The sequence below is a fragment of the Haemaphysalis longicornis genome, unplaced genomic scaffold (assembly GCF_048455015.1).
Source record: "Haemaphysalis longicornis isolate Haplotype H1 unplaced genomic scaffold, Haemaphysalis longicornis Haplotype H1 scaffold_3, whole genome shotgun sequence".
NCBI classification, from domain to species: Eukaryota; Metazoa; Arthropoda; class Arachnida; order Ixodida; family Ixodidae; genus Haemaphysalis; species Haemaphysalis longicornis.
The window spans coordinates 181,031,575-181,057,492 of record NW_027526335.1 but is presented as its reverse complement, the minus strand read 5'-3'; the positions used below and the strand labels follow the sequence as shown (position 1 = coordinate 181,057,492).

Below are 25,918 nucleotides of genomic sequence, written 5' to 3'. Positions count from 1 at the left end.
AGTCTGTGTAGCTGGCTCGCCTTCCCGTAATCTTGGCTGACAAGATGTAGCTGTTGTAAACAGCGATGTCCATGATGTAGAAAAATATTTTCTTGTATCCCTTTGCGTACCTACGCATTATGGGGAAGGAAGCGAGCTGTTGATCTTCTCGATCGACACCTCCCATTCCACGGTTGTAGTCCTGCACAACCTGGGGCTTCAAAACCGGCAGATCATTGTGGCGTTTCTTCTTGCCGGTATCAGTCACATTGGCTGATTTGTGACACGTAGAAAGCATGTTGACCGGCTTCTTGTCCTGCCATGTCAAGGCCATGATGCCTTGGGAGAAAAAGGCCTTGCACTCGCCTTTTTTCAGCTTTGTCTTTTTTAGCTCTTTGGGCATGTTCTTGCGATGCACCCTAACAGTACCCACGGCGTTAGATCCGGCTTCGTGTATTTGAAGAAAAAGGAAGGGTGAGGAATACCAATTGTCCATGTAGATCGTGTGACCATCCGCGAGATGATCGCCGCAAAGGTTGATGACGACAGCCTCACTACACAACATTCCAATGGTAGCGGCCGTATGCTTACTTTTTCCTGTATATACAGAAAAGTTGAGGCAGTACCCACTAGCAGATTCGCACAGCTTATAAAACTTCACGCCAAAACGGGCGCGTTTTGACGGGTTGAATTGAACGTATGCGAGACTACCACGAAACTTCATCAAGCTCTCATCCACAGTGAGACCTTCTTCTGGAGAGTAGGCACTGCCGATGGACTTGAGTATGTTGTCCAGTACAGGTCGTAACTTCGCCAGCTTGTCATCACTTGCGGTGAGGTTGTCGTCACAGAAGTGTAGATACCGGGAGAGCGCCCAGAAACGTTGCCTTGGCATCACCGTCGCGAAAAATGGTGTGCTAATAACACTTCTTTGCGACCAATACGCCTGTATGCTGCTCTTTTTTACCTGGCTCATTAGTACACAAAGCGCAAAGTAAACTTTCATCTCCCCCGGTGTCGTATCATGCCATGTGGGGTCCGGGTTGGAAGCCTGTTTTTCCTTTGCATAAGCGTTCGTGTGCCTGGAAATCATCTCCCAAAAATCGTCTCCTATGAGGGCGTTGAACAATTCTTCTGCTCGTGGACTGTCACCTACTTTCAGTTCGATCGATCGCTTCACACCAGCACATCCGCTAAAAGGCAGTTTGGTGACAGTTTCAGAACTGTCTTTTTCCTCCCACTTCCAGTCGTCATTTTTGGACTTCTTTGAAGGTGGTGGGTTGGAGAGACCGCCTTGATGTACACTCACCTCGCTTTCACAATCACTGTCGTTGTGGGAGTCACTCTCGTCACTGCTGCCTCCTTGGTCGGAGAGAACTTCTGTGTCGTCCCCAGAGTCGCTTTCTTCTTCACTTTGAAACACCAGCTCGAGAATTTCGTCGCACGTAAGGCTTTTTTTCTTTCGCGACGCCATGCTTCAAGCGGCGAGCAACTCGAAAGAGAAACGGGAGCCAAAATACCCGCCAAATTTTTTTTTCGACAACCAAGGTCGACTTTACTGGACAACTATGTCCATCTGGTGTGAATAGGACAAAACAACCAGACACAGAGCAGAGGGTAGCGCCTTCTACCGGGGTGTTTTAAAAGCAATGGTTTTTCTGGGGGCCGGCGAACCGCCGGTTTATCGCAGTTTGGCCTTGACGAACGCGGCCGGCGGATCGCCGGCTTTGGAAGCGAATGGGTTAACACGTGTTTGTTCGCATCCACTCCACGGTCTTCTTGTCGCTTGACGTTACACCTATCATCTTCCGTTCTATTGCTCGCTGAGTCGTCCTCAATTTAAGTTGAACCCTCTTAGTGAGCCTCCAAGTTTCTGCTCCGTAGGTGAGTACCTTTTTAGGGGGTCTTAATGGGGGGGGCAAAAGAAAGCGAGAAAATTGTGACACCGATCAACCTGACTCGTTTCACTGCCTGTTCGAGAAAAGTGACATCAACGGGACGTTGTGTTTCCAGCCAAGCAGTCGGCCGCCGATGGTCACGTGCTGGTGTCCGGGAGGAACGTCTCAACGGGGATGACGTTTGTGACGGCCGATGCGGCGGCCAGCAACACCGTGCCCCTGGACGACATGCTCATGGTCTCGGGGATCCCCGAGGGCGTGAGTGGGGCCGAGGTTGGCGAGAAGCTGTCGTATGCCATGCAAGGCGGTGTCGTCAAGGTTAGTTACAGTGTCACATACCGTATTTTCCGATGTATAAGTTGCGTTTTTTTTTTTTAATTTTCGTACGTGCGTCTTATCCACCGGTGCGACTTATGTATGGGATAAATCCGTTTCGCGACAGCTGCGTGTGGCCAGCGCACGTTAAGAGAGACAGCTCTATGGTCTAAATGAATCTGAAGCCCATCACTACGGTGTTTCTCATAGCCCATATGTCGCTTCGGGATGTTAAAACAAAGAATTTGCAGCTTTTTTTAGTAAAAAACAATGATAATGGCCTGTGACAACCGCGCGTCACTTTACGCCATGTGCATTAACTACAGTTCAGAATAAATTCAAAGTAACATCAAACTGGGTTGCAAAAACAAAATGCAGCTTATGAATTATTACAGAGAGTTACTCTGAAGGAGGTAAACGTGCTGCTAATTTTTAAAATGACAGCTTGCTGATAAGTTTCGATTTTCGGGCCGCTTCCGGTCGCGTCACTTCCGTCCGCCATGACACCTTTATTGCGCTGATTTACGACAGCGCGCAAAAGACGCGCGCCGTTTGGAGAGGTGCCCAAATGGGTCTCAGACTCTTGGGACTCCATTTCTACAAAAACAGTTGTAGCCGGGTTCATAAAGGCCGGAATGATCCGTTCCGCGAGTGGTGACGATGTTGGCGAAGAAGACATCATTGAGTCGGAGGACGACACCGATGTGCCGGTGGAACTCCCACTTGAAGTTGCTGAATTGTTTGTTAGCGAGTCGGAGGAAGAAGACTTCGATGGTTTTGCCTAAACGTCGTCTCTAAGTACATGCCATCTGTGTGTATCAATAAACCATTTTTGAGAAGTTAGTTCTGTCTAGACTTTGGACGGTATATGCACGTGTCTAGCCCTTCTTACCGGGCGATGCGTTGATAGGCGGCGGCCGACGCAACCATGTATTTTCACCGCTCTTTCAAACGATCTGATTCACTATGAGTTTACCTAACAAGTGCGTCTTGTACACCGGTGCGTCTTATACGCTGGTGCGACTTATATACGTTTTTTTCCGGAAAAACTTTTATTTTGAGGGGGGTGCGACATATACAAAGGTGTGACTTATAGACTGGAAAATACGGTAATGCGAAAAAAAGCCGTGTGAAGCCCACAGGCCCACTTTATCAGTGTTGTGTCTGGGGTTTTGGACATTGTGCCACCATATTTTTATTGCCTAGCATTTTTTGTGCAGAAGTTGCAGTGCAGTTGAACCTCGCTACAGTGAACTCCGCTTCAATGAAATTTACGCTTCAGTGAAATATTTCCGATTCCCCATCAGTTAGCCATAGAAGTCTATGCAACAAAGTCCTCGCCACAACGAACCAAAAGTCCTCGCCACAACTTCAACAAAATTTTCGTTCATTGGGGCTGGGCTTGAACATTTGTTTTACAATAAAATAAGCATAAACACCAGCTATCTATAACTTCTTATTCAGTCAGGACATTTAGTTTCACCAAAAACATGCGCCGTGTGCCCACACCACCACCCAAAACAAAAACTAACTCATAGGTGGACGCCATTGTTTGCTGGTTAGTATGATGTGGCTGGCCATCTTTACATGAGGCGCAGGCCCGGTTTGCCAAGCTGAAGCTACAGCCAATCCGTATCCAGGTGAAATCACACGAATGTGCTCTGCTGCTGTCGCTGCGCCGTCATGTATGCGTTCTGAGCCGCTGTCCTTGCAGTTTTCCTTCTACAATTCTTCAAAGTCAAAAGCAAAATTAATTTTTTTCGTGTTTAGTCTTGAACTCACATTATCCTATCTTAGTCGTGAGCGGGCGGTCGCGTTAAATGCAAGTGTGCGGGGATTGCCTGCTAAGTCAGTTGCTGCCGTGCCCAGTCAGAGGACAAGATAACGGCACTGCTCCTGCCACAAGCGACAGGGGGCAACCTAGCAGCTATGTGCAAGTAGTTAGTCTTGTTGTGCAGCAATATGTTTTGTGCCTGTATTTCTTTGCTCTTTGCGTGCAGGTAAAAAGCAGATCACCATTAGTATGTTTGTTATCAGAATAAACACGACATTATTGTGCGTCACTCCGTTTTCGAACCATTGCTGCAAATGCTGCAAATGATGCAGAAATATACAGGGCTATTTTTCTTGCCCTTCTGTGGTTTGTTGGGGCAGATTTTGCCTCAACGAATTTTCGCTTCAACAAAGTTTTTTGCATGTCCCACAAATTTGGTTGTAGCGAGATTGGACTGCACCACTATTTATTTTTTTTTACCTTGAGGAGACATATGCACTACGATTACTTGAAAGTGACAAAACTCTAGAATGAGACACAGTGTGCAAGAAAAGAAGGTCTTTTCTTGCATACTTGGTCTTTTGCTCATGCTAAGCTCGTCATGACACTTCATGATCAGTTTACTCGTGCAATTCATGTGATGTATGATTCTTGCATCACCGCACGCGATATTGCAAGAATCAATGATCAGCACGCAATAGTTTGGCCCAAGTAACACAACTAATCACAGTGCTTGTCATTTCTTCAGGACTGATGAGAGATTTTATGCATTGTGAAAGGGAAATATTTCACTGCTTAAAACATGAAAAGTGGTAATAAATGGTCAAAACAGTTGCCAGGTGAGATGAATAAAAACTGACTTGCGTTGTGCAATTAACTTGGCTCTCCGGACATGCGTATTGGTATGAGGGTCACCGGGAAAGCTCTGATATGATAAAAAAAGAAAGAGTTTAAGCTTACGACAGGGATGGTGCTGTGCAGCTTGTTTATTTTTTCCTTGTAAATACAAGAGAAAAAAAAACCTTTTTTGGAGTACTGTGACGCCAGCTATTGTCAGCAGACTCCTTAATGATGTAGTCTCAACACGCCAGTTCAGTATTCAATACATTTACACGCTAATTTCGGTACTGAGCAGTCATGAGCAATTTCAAAAGCACATAGTAGTTCAAATGAGTTGACATTAGTGGAAACGTCACTGCATACTTCAAAAATTTTGTAGTACAGTAAGTGGCTCAGGACTTTTTCATTTGCCCTTGAATTTCGCTCTTACTTTTTATATACTTCCTTCCTGTAATGTCTCAGTGCTGTGTTTTAAGGGCCAGGCCTGCCTTTGTTCCTTTTCAAACCCGACATTCTTTGTGCCCTGATTCGTCCTGAGTGGTGCTACCCCGGGGCTGCCCAGGTGTACCTGTATGAGGAGGAGAGCCTGGCCCTGGTGGTGACCTCGGGCAGGGCGGCCACGGATGCCATAGCCAAGGCCAACATGTCCCTCAAGGCCCGGCTGGCCACCATCAGCCGGGTGTCACTTGTCCTCGAGCCCCTCTCGGTGAGCTGCTGTGTTCTAGAGCAGCAAGCGAGTGTCACGCAACTGCTGGAGGGGCAGGGGGCGTTTTTAACTCGAAAGCATTCAACACCCGGTTGGGTGAAAAAGCTGGCATCTGCGTCTCTTCTCCCCCTCCTTTGTGTGGAGTGGTTGGCACGGCATTGTCTCTTAGACTGGAGGGGTGGTGTGTCATTCCTCGTCTCAAAAGGAAGGGAGAAACAATGTTAGTGAAACGCAGGATGACCGACCTTGGCTCCAGGTTTAGACGGTGGGCGTAGATACAGCAAATTCGGAAAGAAGAGAATCCAATGGCTGCACCGTGTTCCTAGCGTGTGGACATTCAGCGGCATGTGCGCAGGCTCTGCCTGTAGCAGCAAAGTGGCTCCCTAACCCCCCCCCACACTGGCTTCGGATCTGAGTGCATACTGGCCAACGCCCAGTGCTGTTCTGCGTTCTGCAAACAGCACAGTACCAAAAGAAGCACTCGGGGGCATTCAACTTGATGCGTTATACTGCTTTTACTTCTACAACTTCTAAGATATGCTGCAGCGTCTTCAGAGTTTTCCATTTTAAATTCTGACTGCTTTGTAGACTCGGCTCTGATGGTTTTGGGTCACGTTCCATCTTGTCAATTGTCAATGGTTGAAACCAACCAGAACTGTATGACTAGTGCGTGTGTGCGTGCGTGCGTGCGTGCGTGCGTGAGAGAGAGAGAGAGAGAGAGAGAGAGAGAGAGAGAGAGAGAGAGAGAGAGAGAGAGAGAGAGAGAGAGAGAGAGAGAGAGAGAGAGAGAGAGAGAGAGAGAGAGAGAGAGAGAGAGAGAGAGAGAGAGAGAGATTCATGCTACTTGGGAAAGGGGGTTGTAGAAAATGAAAAGAAGTGGTGCCCATTGCTACAGAGGTGAAAGAGTTACGAGGTTGTCATAACTCTGGTTGCTGCAGCTGCGAGGTTCTGTGGTTCCATGGTGAGACATGCAGGGCATTAGGCACAACAGTTTAATTCCACGTGCATTGTTCGCTCATGACTGGATTACAGGGCGTGGAAACCAACCGACACCATGGACTAGATGAACATGACCACCTTCACCTAGTGCACTCTTTTTTCATCAGCCGCCTCCCATATACCCTGCCGTATATACAAGTGTCAAAGGTCGAACTGAACAAGATCTATGGCCTCACCTGCAAGGTCTACTGCGCAGCCCTGGAGATCCCCCCTAATGCATCCACAAATTGTGTCTGCTCCAGCTCAGAGCCTTCAACACCCGCACGAGTTAGTTGAAACGCATTTATCATCACAGAGGAATCGCTTAGAGCTAACGGAAGCGGGCAAGTCTATTCTTGCTAATCAAGGCATTCCACTGTTCCTACAAGCTGAAAGTTCCATGCCTATTCCCCTTTAAATTCAGGAAAACATCTTCACGAGACCCCAAACACAACTCAGTATGCCACCAAGCCCGTACACGTGCCTTGGACGGGCAACTGGCAAAATGGCTGGAAGTGGTGTACTGTATTTCGCCATCACAACGCCTACGCTCTGGTGGTCACGCGCAACTCCGCTAGCACCCCCCTCAGCATGATCGCCATCTTGAATACCTTACCCACGACTGCAGAGGAAGTGGCCATTGCACTGGCCCTCACACAACGACCAACCGCCCAAGATAGTCACTGACTCCAAGCTGGCCCTGCTGCATTTTATACGGGGGACTATCTCTTCTAAAGCACTCCGCATCGTCCAGAGTAATACCCCTGTCACACGGCAGATCTAATGACATTTAGAGCAAATGTCATTTGCTCTAAATGTCATTAATTCGCTGCTACTCGAGAATGCCGAATGACATTTAGCGGCTAACTGAGGTTCAGGAGCTCATTCAGCAGCCAAATGCGTAGCCTCGACAGCAGTGGCGCGTTCCTAGACGAGAAAGTTCAGTAATAATCCAAAAAATACTGTTTTTAGAAACTGCTAGTAAACTCATATTTCACCCTTCATGCTGTTTTTCAAATAAACAAGGACAAACAAGTACTATCAAAAAAGAAAATCTTGTCCCCAATGCGGATTTTTTGTGGTCTTATCTCGGCTTGTGATGTCTACTGAAGTCACCTAAACTGGTGATTGTCATTTTTATTTTTAAAGAATAATCCTTTTTTTTTTTTTTTTAAATATTATGCATGAGAATATTCTAGATGCACTTGAAATATAATTTTGCGGTTTTGCGAGCTCGCTAATCGTCACCGCTGTCACTATCAAATGGCATTTGTTTTGCCGCGCAATCCCGCACGGCCAAACCGAATGCCATTAGCAGCTAATGTCATTCACTTTGAATGACTAGATTTGCCGTGTGACAGGGGCATAAGGCACCTCCAAAGATGGTGGAATTGGTGTGGGTCCGTTTCACACTGGCCTGCTGGGAAACAAACTTGCCCATGCCATTGATCGCAATCTCGCATTCCATGCTGGTGTGAGCGTCGTCCCCCGACACGGCGCACGCTCCTCCATAGAAGTTCTAAACACGTTCAGTGACATTGTGGAGCACTGCAGACTCTCTCGTCGTATACTTTCCCCCTGCCCATTCCTCCCTCTCTTGTCAAACATTTCTCCTGGCCAGTCTTGCTAATGGATTCTTTCCCGTGCAAAGCTCGTCTACAACATCCAACCCTCATCTTTTCCATCTCCCACTTGCCCCCAATGCCGCCAACGCGCCATTCGGAACATTCCGTGTGGGCTTGCCCTTGTGATCCCTTCCCTCAAAACTCCAGCAGCGAGCTGGGGATGCTCTAGCCAAGTGAATCGGGAGGTTCTGGGTACCGTATTTTCCGCGCATATAACCCGCCCCTGCATATAATCCGCACCCCCACTTTCAGCCTCCCGGAAAAGAAAAAAATCCTCGCGCGTTGCCCACACATTGGATACCGGAAAGGCTGCACCAAAGCTACTGCTCAAGCAACACATCACGTGCTGTGTAGACAGCAAGTGGAGTACACTCAAAGTAGAATATTTAGCGAGTAGAATACAGTGGCTACAAGGCGAAAGTCACAATTCACTAATCAGGTTCAGTTGTTAGAGTGCGCTCGTCCTTGTTTTTTCTTCCTCGTCCTTGTACATTTTTCACAAGCGCTGCCATGGAAGGCTTAGTCAGTGTTACTGCGTAGGAGCTTCCCGGCACAACGTGCATTGCCGTGAAGCTGCACTAAAGGAAAAACCCCGTGTATTATCCGCACCCCTACTTTGCCACTAAAATCTCCGCATTTTTGGTGCCAGTTATACGAGCGAAAATACAGTATGTAGGGCTATCAAAGTTGTGGCTGGCCTTTGCCCAGCCACCACAAACCCTTAGTGACCGTGGCTCAAATAAAAGTGTCCCCCCTCCCTCTCCCCCTCCCTCTCTCTCTCTCTCTCTCTCTCTCTCTCTCTCTCTCTCTCTCTCTCTCTCTCTCTCTCTCTCTCTAACATCTGGGCATTAGAGACTCCAAGAAATTCTCCCCGAGAGCCAGCCCACTGGTTTTTTTTTAGATTAGTGGAGGTATTGCTTGGGGATGTATCATTTGTTTTACTCGAATGTCTATATGGGGAAGTTTTCATGCCAAGTAATAGTTATAAGACCCCCACAAAATGTGGCCCTGTGGCCACAAAGCAAACTTGTAGCTGAATGGCTTCATTTGGGCAAATGGTAATTTTTGTTTTTCGAAACCAACATGTTTGTAGCCAGGGTATTGACATGGCAACTTAAAAATCTTGCGGCATTGGAATGTAGTTTCGAGCAGCTTGGCCTGAGTTCGCTGCTGTCTTGGATTTTGAATTTCTGTTCATTCTGTCGGCTGTGTCCTGAGAGTGTTGCTAGCTCTGGTGCCTTATGGTTAGTTTGACTAACAGTGCTGAACTTGGCCCATCTAACTCTTAGTTGGCGCTGAGACAGCATGCTGCATCCAGAGCGCTGGACTTACCTGAAACACGTTTTGCAGGAAAATGAAGACCTCGTGGCGAGCCGGTTTGCCGACAATGATGTAAGTTCTCCTTCTGTTCTTGCTCAGGTTGCTTCCACGTTTCCTTTGTTTTCGTCGGTGTTTGGAAGTTCACTGCTTCATCACTTCTTGTTAAAGCAGAAAACTACATGTTCTGACTCACGAGCTGTTGATCTGAACGACCTGCATCCTATTTGTTCTGTGTGGGGCTATTTTACAAGTATTTTTTCCGTTCTCTTTGTAAAAGTTGTTGTCAGGTTAACGGCGCAAAATAAAACCTAGAGTTCCTGCCTCTGGAAAAAATAAAAATCTTTGGTTGACATAGCTCTGGTGCATTTACGGTAAGTGTTATGGGTAGAGTTGTGTGAAAAATGGAAGCTTTGAGTACTTTACAAATAGCATTTGCAATTCAATTCAAAGCGATTGTTCAGGATGTGCTACTTCTTCTTTTGTCGCAAATTCAAAGGTTAGAAGTAACAAAACAATAAGAGCTGGCCTTGCTTCAAGACATGCACATTTTCCAAACCTAACCACGCAGGATTGACTGAAAAAGATGAGGCCACAAGGAAGAAGAAAAGACAGTCGCTGACTTAAACTAAGCTTTACAAACAAACTGTCTGAAATTTATACATTGTACACAAACACAAGCAGAAAGTCAGTGCCTTTCAGTATAAGTCACCACCTGCCTTTTGTCTTCCCTATGGTCCTCGCCTTTTGCACTGTCCGGTCGTGTCGATAATGAATCGCCAACTTGGCCAAGCTTCCACTCTAACCGCAGAGCACACGTTCTTGAGTTGTCTTCTCCACACAACAGCCCATCTGTGTAAAGAAGCCTAACATGGATGAACGTTGCACAAAACAAGTTCCTGCTAAATACCGTATTTACTCGCGTAATGAACCCACTTTTTTCCGGAAAATTCGGCGTGAATTTGGGGGGAGGGTTCATTATGCGGGAAAAAAATTGCAAGAGATTTGTAAAAGTTGAAATTTCATACTATACAGTTGCTAAGAGAAGCGCTGTCAGAGCCTTACCATTTTCGTAAAAGCACGTAGGTAATTATGTAATGAAATTTATATTTTATTTGCAACTCGTCATCGTCCCCCTTCGCCATGGAGCTTCCCTCCTCACTGAAGTCGCTTGCGGCGGCACTTTTGTTGTCGGCCCCGTCTTCCGTGCCGTCAAGGCACTCCAAAATTTTTTTTCCGACGCCGGCATCCTTTGGGCCCTGGAAACACACGGCGACCCCTGTTCACCGCCTGAAAACCTCTCGTTTTCGCCCGTAGCTTACACGCACTGGGTCAACACCGAAGTGCCACACAGCTGCACCATTTCCATGTGCAGAGCATTCTCCGCCACCATAGTTTAAAACGCCGCGCAGCAGGACCACAAAAAAAGGTTGGAACACAGCTGAACAACAAAACCACGGAGCGCAATGGCGAATTCGCGTCACAGCAAGAGCAGAGGACTGCGGAGTACGTTTAGTGCTTTGTTCGCACGCCGGCGGAACAAGATTAAACATCAAATAGCAGAGAAGGAGTGCGGAGTACGTTTGGTGGTTTATTCGCTTGCCGCAACGTTTTTATGGCGCAAGGTTTGTTTTGCATTCAACAGGTGGCGCACCGCAAATGCGCAATTTTTAAATTCTAAGCCACGGCATTCGTGCTCGCGTCTCCGGCTACTGATGAGATTTGTTTTTCTTGGAATGCATTTTTAGCATTTCTGCGCGTACTGTAGCACGATATCAAGTTACTGCGATTGCCTACAGCATGAGCAACCATGCTTGAAATAAAAACATATTACCGCCGCATTTTTTATTCAGTGACAAAAAAGTAAAATCTCAACAAGAAAAGGGGGGGGGGGGGGAGGGTTCATTACGCGAGTGGGTTCATTATGCGAGTAAATACGGTATACATTGGTGTGTTTACATGTTTATAAAGTGGGGTTTTTTTTTTTCTTTCCTGCAAATTTTTGTGCTTCCAATGTTCAGAACTGGGCTTCAAGTATAACACGACTCTTTTTTTGATCGGTTCAAGGTTTTAAAATATCACAAAAGTTAAAAAAAGAAAAAACAAATGTTCTTAAAATGTCACTAATCTAATTGCATAACACACGAGGACACGGTGCAATGTATCATTTACGGCACAGGCACTGTCATCGCAGGAAGCTTTCAGAATAGCCAGAATCCGTATCCGTAGTCGAGACAGTGCCTCCTTAGCAGGAGGTTTAGGGGGTACACTGGTCTTAAAATGGCTCCTTTTAATTATTAAGTAAACACTGTGAAACTTGTCAGTCTTGCTGCTTTTTTCCTACTGATTTCAAATGTGCCATTATTTTTTCAGCTGGTCAATTAGTTTCCAAGATGATTAGGGATAATTAGCAATTTTCGGAGGAACAATAGACAAAACAGTGTGTGTGTCATAAAACTGTAATCTTTGTATTTTCTAAGACTATGAACCCTGGTGAATGCAATAAGAGAATCGTTTTTTTGATGCACCGCTTGGAACTAATTTTACATTTCATTAAACTTTGGTGTTTGAAATGGGCGTTCGAAATGGTTCCTTGCCACTGGTGCCGCGAAAGTTTAATGAGCTGTAAAATTAGTCCTGAGCTCTGCATCAAAAAACCGATTCTCTTACTGCACTCACCAGGGTTCATAGTATTGGAAAATACAAAGATTACAGTTTTGTGACCAACACTGTTTTGTCTATTGTGTTTGCCCAAAAATGACTAGTAGTTATCTGTAATTATCTTGGGAACTAATTGACCAGCTGAAAAAATAATGGCATATTTAAAATCAATGGTTTTGAAAAAAGCAGCAAGACTGACAAGTTTCACAGTGTTAACTTAAAAATTAAAAGGAGCTGTTTCAAGACCAGTGTACCCCCTTAAGGCCTGCAGGAACAGCGTCGCCATTATTTTCTGTGCATTCTTTGAAGAACGTCGTGCGGGATGGAGGGGAGGATGCCGTACATTGTGGCTTTTACGAAAGAAAGCAATTCTTTTGGCTGCGCCTGGGAGTGAATGAGTTGATGATAGTGCAAGTCGCAAAATGTATTCTTAATGCATGGGAGGCACTGCCTTGCTGTAGTGTGACCTGCGTTTACTGTAAGTGCTGCCCTATCAAATTCCCATGATGGCACAGATTAGTATATCAATTTTATGGGCATTCAGAAAGACTTTAGCAGTGGTGATGAGGAATACGAAAAAAGCTATACCCCGTTATCTTAATCACGCATCCTAATCTCGCTCTTTTTTAATTTTGTGTCCATTGCTGTAGTGTTACAATAGTAGAAATTGCCCTCGTTTAGGGCTAAAGCGTTAGATATCTCATCAAATGGAAAAAGTGGCCATATGTGGCGCCATCAGCTTGTCACTGCTCAAAGAGAAAATAAATAAAGAACACACTTGGGTCTACCTGGGATTTAAACCCGGGTACCCAGAGCAGGAGGCGAGGGTGTTACCACTGCACTAACCCCATGGCTAAAACTAGTATTTACTCGCGTAATGATCGCACTTCCTTTCCCAAAAATTTGATGCAAATTTAGGGGCGCGTTCATTACGCGGGGTAAATTTTTCGCGAAAAGCTTTTCAGCACAGAAAAGGCAAGCAAGTTGTGCGTCAAAATTTTTACGATAGGTCTCATGAACATAATGAAAATAATAAATAAAACATAATAAAAACTCCACACACTGCCGCCAGCCAGTTTGCAAAGTGACGCAAAATGCAGTGTTTTAATGAATTACGGAACCTGCCGGAACAAGTTTACTGCGAGGTGACTACAGGGCGACTAATAAGTGGCTGCCGCTGTTGCAGTGTGGGACATCAACACAGACATGGGGGCCGACGCAGCAAGCTGAGCGCATTTTTTTCTTTGTCTTGTGAGCACATTATGTGCATTTAGTGAGAGTTTCTTCCTCAGCAATATTGAACGCATGCTTGCCGATATCGCTAATATCGGCAGGTCCGTGGCAATAACCTAGCCATGTCCGCTTTGAAAGGGAAGGAAACAGATTGAAGCACGATCATCATCAGCTAGACTTGGCACTCATACGACATACTGCTGCGGCAAGTTCAGGGTGTGTTCGTTGTTCGGGAAATTAAAAAAATAGGAATTTTGACGACAAACTTCAGGGGTGCGATCATTATGTGAGTAAATTTGGTAGTATCCATAGTAGTGTGCAGGGCCAAAGCCTCTTCCAAACCAGCTTTCAAATGCAGTCATCTTAGCGCTCAGGCCATGCAACCTTTCTGGCAGTACTCTGCAAGCTTTTGCTTGCGAGTGAATAAGCAGATGATGATGATGATGATGGTGAGTTCTGCCAAGCCGCCTGTTTGCTTACAACAAAACATGGTGGCTGATAGCTGTGACAAGGTAGCTTTGTCGAAGAAGGGAAGGAAGAGTCAAGATGCCCATACCATGCTTCCTCTTTCTTTTATTGCACGCTACAGTGCCACGTGCGCTTCATCTACCTCTACTTCTACAACAGTGCCATCGAGTGCAATTATCCTCTGACATTCCTTGGTGGCCCACACCACATCTATATATCTAGAGAGAGCCACCAAGTTTACCCAGTCTGTGGACATTTTGCTTGCTCCGAGCGTACCACTCCTTTCTGTGCCTTCACTTTTCTGAAGAGTGCATGCTTCTTGGCTTCTTGAATGTGTTAGTTGTCTCTTGTACCACTCATTTGCAAATCAAGCCCTTCTTGAAATTGGGTGTGTGTGCCGGTATCCACTAAAAAAGCACTTGGGACGTGTGGGGCTCATTCGTTAAGGATTTCCCTGACCTCAACCTCCTGACCTTGGCCGTCTTCTCCTTCTCCTTTTGTATACAGGAGCTGCGGTACTCTCTGCGGTCGCTGGAGCGGTTTGCCCCCTGGGTGCGTCGGGTGTACGTGGTGACCAACGGCCAGATCCCCTCGTGGCTCAACCTGGACAGCCCACGGCTCACCCTGGTCACCCACGAGGTAATATGCACCCTCGACATGAACAACAACAACAACAATGATAATAATAACATCAACAACAACAATGGTCACCATCATTGCCACCACCACCACCACCATCATCATCATCACACTGCCATCGTCGTCATCATCATAATCATCATTAGCCTATGCACCCACACACGTCCTTCTTCTTCCTCTCTTCTTGCCGTGCGTCTTGCCAACGCCGCCTGTATAAACATTGCCTAACGCGTCGCGTGCTTTTCAATGGGAGCGGTAGGGACGCTTAGTTCAGGCATTTATCTGCTATGTGGTGCGCGCCGGCGGACATCCCGCCTGACGTCACTGCTCGCGAGTGGCGAACGCTGCACCGCGTGCCGGCGGCGGGAAGTGATTTGCGCTGCGTGCGGCAGTGGGAGGGGCCTGACCAGTTTCGCCATGGTTTCGCCAATGGGGAGGTACGCACCCCATGGCAGGAGCTTCGAAGCGCTCGGGGATGCCGGCTGGCTAGATGATAAGGCTTACTGTTGCGGAGGATATTTGATGGGCACTCTTGGAAGCGGCACGTATGACGTTTTACAGTGAAAATTTCACTCACGTTATCCGCTTTTTCTCTCGCATGCCCCTTTCGTTTGCCCCTCGAGTTGCGTTTCAGCGAGCGGTTAGAAGCGGTCGCTGGAGCTACCCGCATCGCGGGGGTGGTCTCCGCGGCTGCGTCAGCGCGCCTGTGGCTTGCGGGGCGCATTTTTGCGGGAAGAAAACGCTCCATGCGGTTCACGCTGGTTCACGCTGATGCCCACGTAGACGATTAAGCACCAATAGAAACAGAAACAGTGCGCCTGCCGTGTATGCGCGCCACGTTTTTTTTTGCAGGAAACGCTTCACGGGATGAACACTTCATTATAACCGCGAATTTCAATGTATCGAAATTTCAACGTAACGAAGTAAATTACGAATTTTACCGACTTCGTTACATCAAGGTTTAACTGTATACTCAAGATATGTTTTTAGTGCTTTCTCTATTGTGTCACTGCTGGCATCATGTGGTGAAAAAATCGAGTTTTTTTTTCACTTTTTCTGTTTTTTTTTTCCGTAAAAAGAGAAACCACATTTCGCAGTTGAAGTAAAGCTTAGTGGGTTACCAGAGGCTAGCTCTTTGACAAGGTTGTATCTTGCCTTTGTGGTCCCTTAAAAAAAAACGAGATAGAGCGAGGCCAGAGTGGTCAGTGGCTCACTTAGCTTTCTCTGTGGCCACCGCAGGAGATCTTCCCGAACCGAAGCCACCTGCCAACATACAGCTCGCCGGCCATTGAGACTCATCTGCACCGCATCCCGGGCCTGTCGCAGCGCTTCCTCTACCTCAACGACGACGTCTTCTTTGGCAAGGAGGTCTGGCCTGAGGACTTCTACACACACGTGGCCGGATACAAGGTCTGCCCGCCTCTTCAAACATCTCCTATATGTGCCCGAAAAATGACATGAAGCACTTAATGCCTTAAGTTTTAAGGCCATTCATTTGCTGCTTCATGCGAAAATCCAATGACATTCGCTCTAATGTCATTTTTGTTTATTAAGGAGTTCCACACAACTCATTCGCCTTCGTGAATGCCTTAATTAAATCTGGCTGCTCTCGAACGCGATGAGCACCAAATGAAGCCAACGAAACTCTCAGTACCAGAGTGTTGTCGTGGAAATGTACCTGAACTTCGAAATAAGACTACTTCTTGTGCCCTCTTGGGGGAGAAGTTCAGAACAAGATGAAGTTCACTAATCAGCAGCAAAAGGCAAATATCGTGTTACCCGTCGTTTTGAATTTTTTTAATTCAGCTACTGCCGGGAGGCGACGGCAGCTGCTGAAGCCACTTTTAGAAACGGCTCACGCCATTTTTTAGAAAACACTGTTTCCCATAATGTTTTCTTTCACAAAAAACTTTTTAACTCTTGTAACAACGTTTTTCTCTACGTTAAAAACTTCTAAAATATGAGTGCATTTCTCTTTTTGGTCATTATCACCATCACGCCTAACACATTTAATGCCTTTGCTTTTTCGCATGTAGCATGGCCTGTCCAAGTAATGTCATTCAATATGTTACGCCCTTAAACACTTTATGTAGCTTTTCGTGTACGTGTGGCACGGGTATAAAAGACGGTAGAGTTTCCAGTGGTCTATAGGCAGTGTTTAGGGGGCGTCAGCTCGTCTGGAGACAACACAGGCTTTTTCGCTCTGAAAAACTCACAGGAGGCATTGGGTTCACAGTTGAAAGTTTTAGTGGCCTTTGTGTGAAAAGCTGGTGTGCTGTTGTCTGGCACAGTAAATTACTACTGCTGTTAAGAGTAAAAAAAAAGCTCATTTTAGTTCGTGTGAGATTTGGGCGTGGGTCTCTACAGTAGGAGCCGAATGGGTTACTATTGCGTAACCTCAGCACTTTGCCAAGAGAAAACAACAGTCAGATTAGTCCATGCTTTGAAGAAGGCATAACGCTTTCGCCCTCAGAGCACATAAACAGGTCTAAGTGCCCCAAGGAATTGTTGTCAGTGTATGAGCTCTGAACGACTATGCTGTTAGCTCTGAGAGGCTTTGGGGAGCTTGTGAGTTATTCATCGCGTTGTTAACACCATGATAACCATACATCGGTGCAGCACTGTAGCAGCCACTTGCTTTCACGTTGTCACACTGTTGTGGTGCTGTGGTTGTAGCATACACTCTGTGTCGTTGGACACTTACAGTCTGTATGTTTTGGGGGAGCCTGTTTTGGAGCTCTGGCAGCCAGGTTTATCCCTTGAATAAGTATATGTTGCCGGTACTCACCTACGGGGCAGAAACTTGGAGACTCACTAAGAGGGTTCAACTTAAATTGAGGACGACTCAGCGCGCAATGGAACGGAAGATGATAGGCGTAACATTAAGGGACAAGAAGAGAGCGGAGTGGGTCCGGGAACAAACGCAAATTAAGGACATATTAGTAGAAATTAAGAAGAAGAAATGGACGTGAGCAGGGCATGTAATGCGAAGGCAAGATAATCGTTGGTCGTTAAGGGTAACTGAGTGTATCCCCAGAGAAGGCAAGCGTGGCAGGCAGGGGGCGGCAGAAAGTTAGATGGGCAGATGAGATCAAGGAGTTTGCGGGGATAAATTGGTCGCAGTAAGCACATGACCGGGATAATTGGAGATTAGTGGGAGAGGCCTTTGCCCTGCAGTGGACATAGATAGGCTGGTGATGATGATGAATTATATGTTCTGAACAGTGAAGAGGCGATGGCGATGAGCTAAGTGGATTGCTGCTTGCGGTAAGTTCCACATTTGTGGAACCATGGCTGCTTTGTGGCTCAGAGTGAGGATCGTTAACCTCATGTCGTTAATTGATAGAGTTGTTGTTCATGATTCTGGGGTTCCTGTGAGGTTGACCTACTAACTGCCCCTTTGAAACATTTGAAACTTCGCTGGAATTGAACCAAATTTCTTCTCGTTACCTCCTCCTTTCACCTTCTACCCCCCATTACTCCGTACTCTCTCTGTCTCGCTCTTTCTTTTTGTGTAGCAGCAGGATTATAAATGCATAACATCAAACTGGATAAGCAAATAACGGTAAGTTAGTGAGGAACAGACTAAAAGGACGAGCCTTCTGGAGTTGCTGATCAATTTCATCAATACCTTTTGCACACAAGTTGCTGATACTGGTGTTTAATGTGTGACTTATGTCCATCTGAATCTTTTCCACGTTACTTTGGCGCACAAATGCCAACTTCGCACCACCAACCACTTGCAGTGCCACTGGTGTTTGAGTGCAGGAGGAGAATGTAGGGTTTTTATTGCACAGGGGGGTCTTTTTAAAGGAGTTCACAGAACCCAATTCGAAGACCCTGTTGAGGAGATTCTTCTTCTGGCTAAAATGCAAGCCCCTTAGCAAGGCGACTTTCTATTTCGTCTACCATACAGAAGCAGCTCTTCCTAAACTGCACATTGTCTCTTTTAAACATGGTGGTAGGCTGCGCACTGCCTAACGCAGTCTAAAACATCTCCGTTCGTTGTTATTCTTGCATAAAATGGGTAGAGATATTGATTTAGAACATTTTTTCACAAAAATTTCCAGACTTCGGGGGAAAAAAAAAAATCCCGTAGGGTTGTGTGGGCTCCAACTCAGGCTATTAGGATAGGAACCATAGACTCTACCTGAAAGCCGCGAAGATCGGAGGGCGGGCCTTCTTTAGCAGTTTGTCAAGAGGACGTCTCTAGTGTTGAAACTGAACCAGTAGATGAAGCTGGGTGCTTTCACATCTGTCATCCTGTCTACGCCCACTGCAGGGCAACGGCCTCTCCCATAGATCTCCAATTATCCCGGTCCTGTGCTAACTTCGACCAATTTATCCCCGCAAACGGTCTTGATCTCATCTGCCCGTCTAACTTTTTGCCGCCCCCTGCCACGCTTGATTTCTCTAGGGATCCACTCTGTTGCCCTTAAGGACCAACGGTCATCTTGCCTTTACATTACATGCCCTACCCACATCCATTTCTTCTTCTTAATTTCTACTAATATGTCCTTAACACGCGTTTGTTCCCTGACCCACTCCGCTCTCTTCTTGTCCGTTAACGTTACACCTATCACCTTCCGTTACATTGCTCACTGAGTCGTCCCCAATTTAAGTTGAACCCTCTTAGTGAGCCCCCAAGTTTCTGCCCTGTAGGCGGGTACTGGTAAGTTTCACATCTGTATTGTACATGAAGTGGAAGGACGCCTCCCTGAGAGACACACGCACACTGTGTGCAGGTGCGGCTGGCGTGGCCCGTCCCGGACTGTGCCCTGGGCTGCCCAACGTCATGGGTGAAAGACGGCTACTGCGACAAGCCGTGCAACAACTCCAAGTGCGAGTGGGACGGAGGGGACTGCATCGGGGCAGCGGCCACAGCGCGGCCGGCCTACCACCTGCTGCCCTTCCCCCGGCCGGACCTCACCAGGCGTGAGTGCTTTGCGGTGGATCCAAATGTTCTGTGCGGGGAACAGCCTTTCCCAAGGGGTTGTACCATAGAGTGCCATGCAGTTACACCTAGAGAGGAATCTGGGGCTGCAATCATCTGCCAGGGTAGACGTGATGGATAGAACGGGATTCGGATTGGCATTCGGTGGCTTGCGGAAAGCACTATGGATTGGATAATGCAGCCAGTTTCATTTTAGTCATGGCCTTGCTTTGCACACTTTAGCGTCGGTAATTAGCGGCGTGTTCAGAAGTGTGTGGAAATATGTTTTCCTCTAAACGCAGTGTCGCATGTGGGCTGGCGCCTTGCTGAGTGGAAATGTGTTATGACTAAAATATGCTGTTGTTGGGCTAGTTGGTGCGTATGGCTTCTAGAAAAAGAGCGCCAGAAACCACGACAGAAAAACGAAGAACGACGAACTCATCTGTGTCGTCGTCCCTCACTTTTCTGTCGTGGTTTTTAACGCCCTTTTAACGAGCCTCCGCTCAGTGGAGTGGAGGCTCTGTCGAGTGGAGGCTCTGACCCGGCTGGGTTCTTGTTTTGAAGACCAGAAATCCTAAACCAAAATCAACTTAGTAGAGCCCGTGAGAAGCAGGTTGAGCTGATGCATTTTTGTTCGTCAGAGAAAACGGACCACCCCAACAGGGTGGGAGAATATTACCGAGAGGCTTTCCAACACTGGTTGTGCGTGTCACACCATGAGTGGACACCTGCGAGCTGTAGATAAAAACTTGTTGGGGGGGTATGCTGGTGCTGAGATTGAAGCTCCGGTATTTCTCGCTTGCTTTGTTATCTACCTATCCCTGACACATGTGGCAATACGAAATGGTCCATTTTGTCCCGGAGGGGTTCTACACGTTGCACTGACACTGCGTTGGAATGGCACTTTGAAACATCCGACTCCAGCCGACTGCTTTTATCCGCCTTGCAACCGCTGCTCTGGATGATGATTTAAAGCGGCATGCTTGGGCAAATTGCAGGGGCATGTGTGCTGATGTCCTGTTCTCCTTTCTCCCTCTCCCCCTCGCAGTGTACTGTAGTGCGAGCTGTGCCAACAGCTGGCTGGCCGACAAGTTCTGCGATCAGGTGGGTTCCCAAGGGCTGGGGGAGCAACGGCATTTCATGCCCCTTCAAGCTGTTTGTAAAAGTTAAAACAACAATAGGTCTCAACTAGGTACCTTCAATTGATTTATGTCTGATCATTGATGAACGGGCAATGTGATAGCAGATGTGCGCAAATTTGTCCTGAAGTCTAGCAGAGCCATTTTCAATTGTAAGCGTATTTTGTTTCTCCACATCATTCATTCGTAGCTTCTGTAAAAGCGGAAACGAGCTCTCGTATCTGTCATTCACTTGCTAATTGATTGATTATGAGGTTTGAAGCGCTGACACTATACAGGAGATGAGGCGCGCCGTAGTGGAGGGCTCTGGGATTAATTTTGACCCCCTGGGGATCTTTAACGTTCGCTGAAAACTAAAAAACGCAGGCGTTTTCGCTGTTCTCCCCCATCAAAAAAGTGGCCACCATGGCTGGGAATTAAACCCAAGTCCTTTTGGCGCCGCAGCACAGTGCGCCTTAGCCACTGAGCCACCGTGGTGGGTGCCATTCGCTTGTGTGGCTTTGCTCTGGTTATTGTTGGGGATTTTGTTGGCATTCCTGTCTGTCTTGCTACATAGTTTTGGGCCCATTCCAACAATTTGCGTGGTTGAAAAGAGGTTCTTGCTCCAACTTTGTGGGTCGTTCCCCCGTGATCGCCCTTTCTTCCTCCCTCAACCGCGGCCTCTTGCAACCAGGCGTGCAACGTCCTGCCGTGTGCCTTCGACGCGGGCGACTGTGGCACAGCCAACTTCAACCAGCTCTACGGCCTGAGCTTGTCGTGGGACGAGCGCAACTACAGCCTGCCTGCAGGTGGGTGGCCCATGGGAGGACCTTCGATTACCGCTTGCAAGATACCAGTTCCTGCATAGCCCACCTTAGGGGTTTTAAAAAAAGCCCTTTCAGCCTTAGAATTTTTATTTCGGGCAAAAATTGTATTTCGGCATGTTTTTGTACAGTTTTGAACCGTAGAAGTGTAGGATTGAAAAATTGAGCTGATAGGGTGAGTATTTATTGATTTGCAGTTGTGACAAATAATTGCAGTTGAACCTCGTTATAAGAGACATGGATGTAAGAGATAAATGGGTATAAGAGACACTATTCACCCACATGGTTGGCTGCCCTATCTTTCCCATTAAATTGACCTCTTTTATAACAGACATTGGATGTAGAAGATTGGTTATAAGGGACGAGTCATCCTTGAAATTTAATCTATAATCTTGCTTGTAACAGACATTTTAACTTCAGATGCAGTGCCACCAGTCAATATTTGCAGTTGCTTCCATTGTGGAAACACAGGTGGACAACAGACGCCTGCAGTCGCTATTTATTATAACTTCACCAAACATACAGCAGTTCAGGCAGCTATGAAAAACGATGAGAAGCCCTGCCAATGGAAATGCAACTTACAGAAGTGATTGAAGCTTACTGCCATCCATTGAAGTGCGACCGCACGTGCGGGCTTTCCCACTCGCGTAGCTCCCAATTAAGAAGCATCGCAGATGTTGAGTCCTGCAAGCGTAATGAATAGCCTGAGCACACAGCGGAAGAAGCTGTGCACTCTGGCTATTCATCAGGCTTATGAACTCAACATCTATGATTTATCTTCTGCAAACAGTGAAAGGAAAAAAAGCTTGTAGAATCGCTTGTAAAAAAACAGTGTAAATACAGTATTGCAGCAAACAAAGATTTAGAACTGTTTCATAAATTCTGGGGGCCAAACATAAATTAGAATGAGCCTTTTGCAACATGCTGTAGCATTCTTTTGAGCTTATTTTTGTCATACGGTGCCCACATTGAACTAGGGCTGATTAGTAAGTGAAAACATGGTTCCCTGCTTATAAGAGAGATCTCATATAAGAGACAGAAACTGCTCCCCGGTATGTGTCTCTTATAAAGGGGTTCAACTGTATGTCATTAGGCAATTAAAATTTTACTTTCAAGTAAGGAAGAAAGATTGTCTTGTTTTCTGAAAGGCTACGACACCCCGAGCCTACAGGGAAACAATAAAGCTCGTAGTGAAAGTATTTACAGATTTATAGATATTTTGAAAAACCTGGATTTCAGTTTCCTCACCTGCCTCTCGTTGCCATACCTTGTGTCCACTGGAACATCTTTTTCGTAGCATCCAGCTCCGTGAAAATGTGACAATGGGTCTATCTTGCGTCTATCGCAAGATCTTTTGCCCAGAAAACTGGCAGTTTTGGTTTTGTTCTGTAGGCGCTGGAGAATATTGTGTGGTGTCGTCAAATGACAACACCAGGGCCGAAAGGGTTAAAAAGCCTTAACAATATGCCAAAAAACTGGCATTGCTGTTGTTGTGGTTGTCTGGTACAGAAGACGGCTGCCACTGTAAAGAGTAAACGTAAGACACGTTTGTCTAGTTATGAGCATTGACCGTGAGTCTCTAGAGTGGGAATGGAGTGCTTTACCACTGCGCTATCTTAGTGTGTAGCCAGCAGTGGTGCAAGTGGTTAAGCTTGTTTGTGCGAAGATGACGTCATATCACGCGATTGGGGAACTTAACAGCACTTGAATAGAACAGATGGACACCAGCTGCCCGACAGCTCGGATTCCGAGGGAGCTGTGACGTGTTGGGTTGTCAGCCTTCCTGTCAAAGTAATTTGTACCCAAAGATGATGAAACCACGTTGAAAGGAGAAGCACAGCTGCGATGGATCAGTGAAGGATTTTTTGGCAAGTAGCCCCGGAAGGAGCCGCATTGCTTTTGCCTTCAAAACACATAAGCCAACTGTAGTCTATCAAAGGTTTTTAAGGGCAGAGCTCTTTAGGGGCTTGCCTTAGGTTCATAGCTCGCTTGCTGGACCCAAGTAGAGCCACACGGCGTTCCGTCGTCGCGGCGTAACCCAGAGGCTTCGAAAGCCAAGCAGTTTATATGCTCATAAGCGTTCGAAACTTGTGAACCGCTGGCGCTTGTCATGCATCTCCCCGTTGTTTAGCGCAAAGAAAATAGCAGGTACAGTTGAGGCAATATATGCATAATTAACTCGTGTTCATTTAGTTAGGGACGATCGTTGGGTTGATTTTTCCGATAGTAAGCAAAAAAAAAGCGAGCACAGTAAGGGAGGAAAAGCAAGCACAAAAAGAAGAGAGCTCCCGCTGGCACAGTTTCAGGCAGGGGGCGCGCGAGCACTGCGAAAGTGGGAAATTTGAAATGCGTCGGGAGGTAGCAGTGAGCGGATAGCGGCGCTACAGCCCATTATGGCGAATCACTGCTCTGCCGTTCCGGCAGTGTTCACATTGAGTGGAACGGCTTTAATTTTTTTTGTTCGTCTCTTACGACTTCTTTGTTCTACAACATCGACACTCTTAACTGTAGAGAAACGATACTGGTGAACGATACCAGAAGAGTGGCGCATTGCATTTGATGGTCGCTGCCCGATGGTCGCTGCAGGCCAGGTGATGGCGTACTTCAACCTGTCGGGCTTCCTGGGAGCGGACACGCAGCTGACGGAGGGCCAGTACGATGACAACGCGGCTGTGCGCCTGGTGGCTGTGTCGCTGCCGATGAACGTCATCACCGTCATGGTGTTCCCGAACAGCAGCGCCACCACGGTGAACATGACCGTCAAGGGCCTCCGCAGTGGAGTTGCCTTTGAGGTGGGCTTTCCAAAGCATCGTGTTGCCGTTTCAGTGCGAACTAGACAGGGCTTGAATCTGTGCAAGTTTGTGATGATGCACTGTGGGTTGTAGGACCAACCCGTTCACACGTTTCAACACACAATTGAGCCTATTTATGCCATTTGTACTCTGGGCATTGCAAATGGCCATATCTTAACGGATTTTCGTGTTCACTGTTTTTTGAGTGAGCATGGCTAATTAATTGCCTATTGTGTCAATGTGTTGGCCTCCTTTTCATGCATGTTTTCAAGGCATATTGCACGTTGCAAAATGTCATTGTGACCACCAAGTAATGTCATTGCTGAGACAGCTGCAGTTAAGTGCAACCAGACTCTCTTGTTTAGTTTTCCAACTGCCTTTACCTGCAGTCATCAACTGCCACTGCAAAATGGCTCTGGTGGGCCGACATGCAACTAGCCTTGTGAGTAGTTGTTCTGCCGAACCTGCCCTGAAGCCAGGTTTCAATGCAACAGTATGTGCGAGACTGTGCTGCTGTCTGTTTATGACGTGACAAACTGCATGATTGGGGCGGCTGCAGGCCACTGCTCCGGTCTGTCTCGGTTGATTGCAACATTTACCGCGGAAACTTCCCGCCCACCTTCTGATGGGACCTAATTTGACTCAGGAGTTTAAACGCCAACCTGATTCTAATCCACAAGAAAGGCAACGTCAAAAGGCTTTGAGAATAACAGACCCATCAGCCTACTGTAGAATACAAATTGTTTACCATGGTAATAGTTTACCACGAAGACTTCTAACAACCAAGGGAACAAGCTGCGTTTAGGACAGACCACTGAATGGTTAATCACGATGCTCTTCTTTACATAGCTTTTATAGATGCGAAAACGCATTTTAGTTAGTAGACACACCAGCACATTGATAGAAGCGTTGAGTGACATCGGGCAAGAGGAGACAAATATATTGCTCTGTATACAAGAAAGGGCACGATAACCTTTCGTGAGTAGAGTGGCATGTATTGAGAACATCGGGCAAGGGGACATCATCTCACCAAGATTAGGTATTTACATTACCATATTTTCCGGTGTATAAGTCGCGTTTTTTTTTCTGAAATTTTTGTTGGAGCGTCTTATCCACCGGTGCGACTTATGTACGGGATAAATCCGGTTCGCGGCGGCCGCGCATGGCCACCGCACTTTGAGACACAGCTGTATGGTCTAAATGAATCCCAAGCCCACCGCTATGGCGTTTCTCATAGCCCATATGTCTCTTTGGGACGTTAAACCAAAGAATTTGCAGCTTTTTCTAGTCAAAAGCAATGATAATGGCCTGCGACAACCACGCGCCACTTTATGCCATGCGCAGTAGATACAGTTCAGAATAAATTCAAAGTAACATCAAACTGGGTTGCAAAAACAAAATGCAGCTTGTAAATTATTACAGAGAGTTACTCTGAGGGAGGTAAACGTGCTGCTAATTCTTAGAATGACAGCTTCTGATCAATTTTGATTTTCGCGCCGCTTCCGTTCGCGTCGCTTCCGTCCGCCATGACACCTTTATTGCGCTGATTTACAACAGCACGCAAGAGACGTGGCCAAATAAATGGGTCTCCGACTCTTGGGACTCATTTCTACAAAAACAGTTGTAGCCGGGTTGATAAAGGCCGGACTAATCCGGTCCGCGAGTGGTGACTATGTTGGCGAAGAAGACACCAGTGAGTCGGTTGAGGACAGTGATGCACCGGTGGAACTCCCGCTTGAAGTTGCTGAATGATTGTTAGCGAGTCGGAGGAAGAAGACTTCGATGATTTTGCCTAAGCACCGTCTGTAAGTACATGCC

The 25,918-nt window shown here is 46.7% G+C and overlaps 1 protein-coding gene across 3 annotated transcripts in view; it reads left to right on the top strand.

The window, feature by feature from the left end:
• Positions 1-25,918, top strand: part of LOC144175845 (N-acetylglucosamine-1-phosphotransferase subunits alpha/beta-like) — a 93,027-nt gene that overhangs the window by 15,989 nt on the left and 51,120 nt on the right. For all 3 annotated transcript variants that reach the window (XM_077704860.1, XM_077704859.1, XM_077704862.1), the window contains 9 exons: positions 1,993-2,195; positions 5,369-5,512; positions 9,466-9,507; positions 14,302-14,433; positions 15,673-15,843; positions 19,179-19,368; positions 20,415-20,470; positions 21,179-21,293; positions 23,895-24,100. In XM_077704860.1, coding sequence (XP_077560986.1) covers positions 1,993-2,195; positions 5,369-5,512; positions 9,466-9,507; positions 14,302-14,433; positions 15,673-15,843; positions 19,179-19,368; positions 20,415-20,470; positions 21,179-21,293; positions 23,895-24,100 — 1,259 coding nt within the window. The remainder of the gene's footprint in view (positions 1-1,992; positions 2,196-5,368; positions 5,513-9,465; positions 9,508-14,301; positions 14,434-15,672; positions 15,844-19,178; positions 19,369-20,414; positions 20,471-21,178; positions 21,294-23,894; positions 24,101-25,918) is intronic.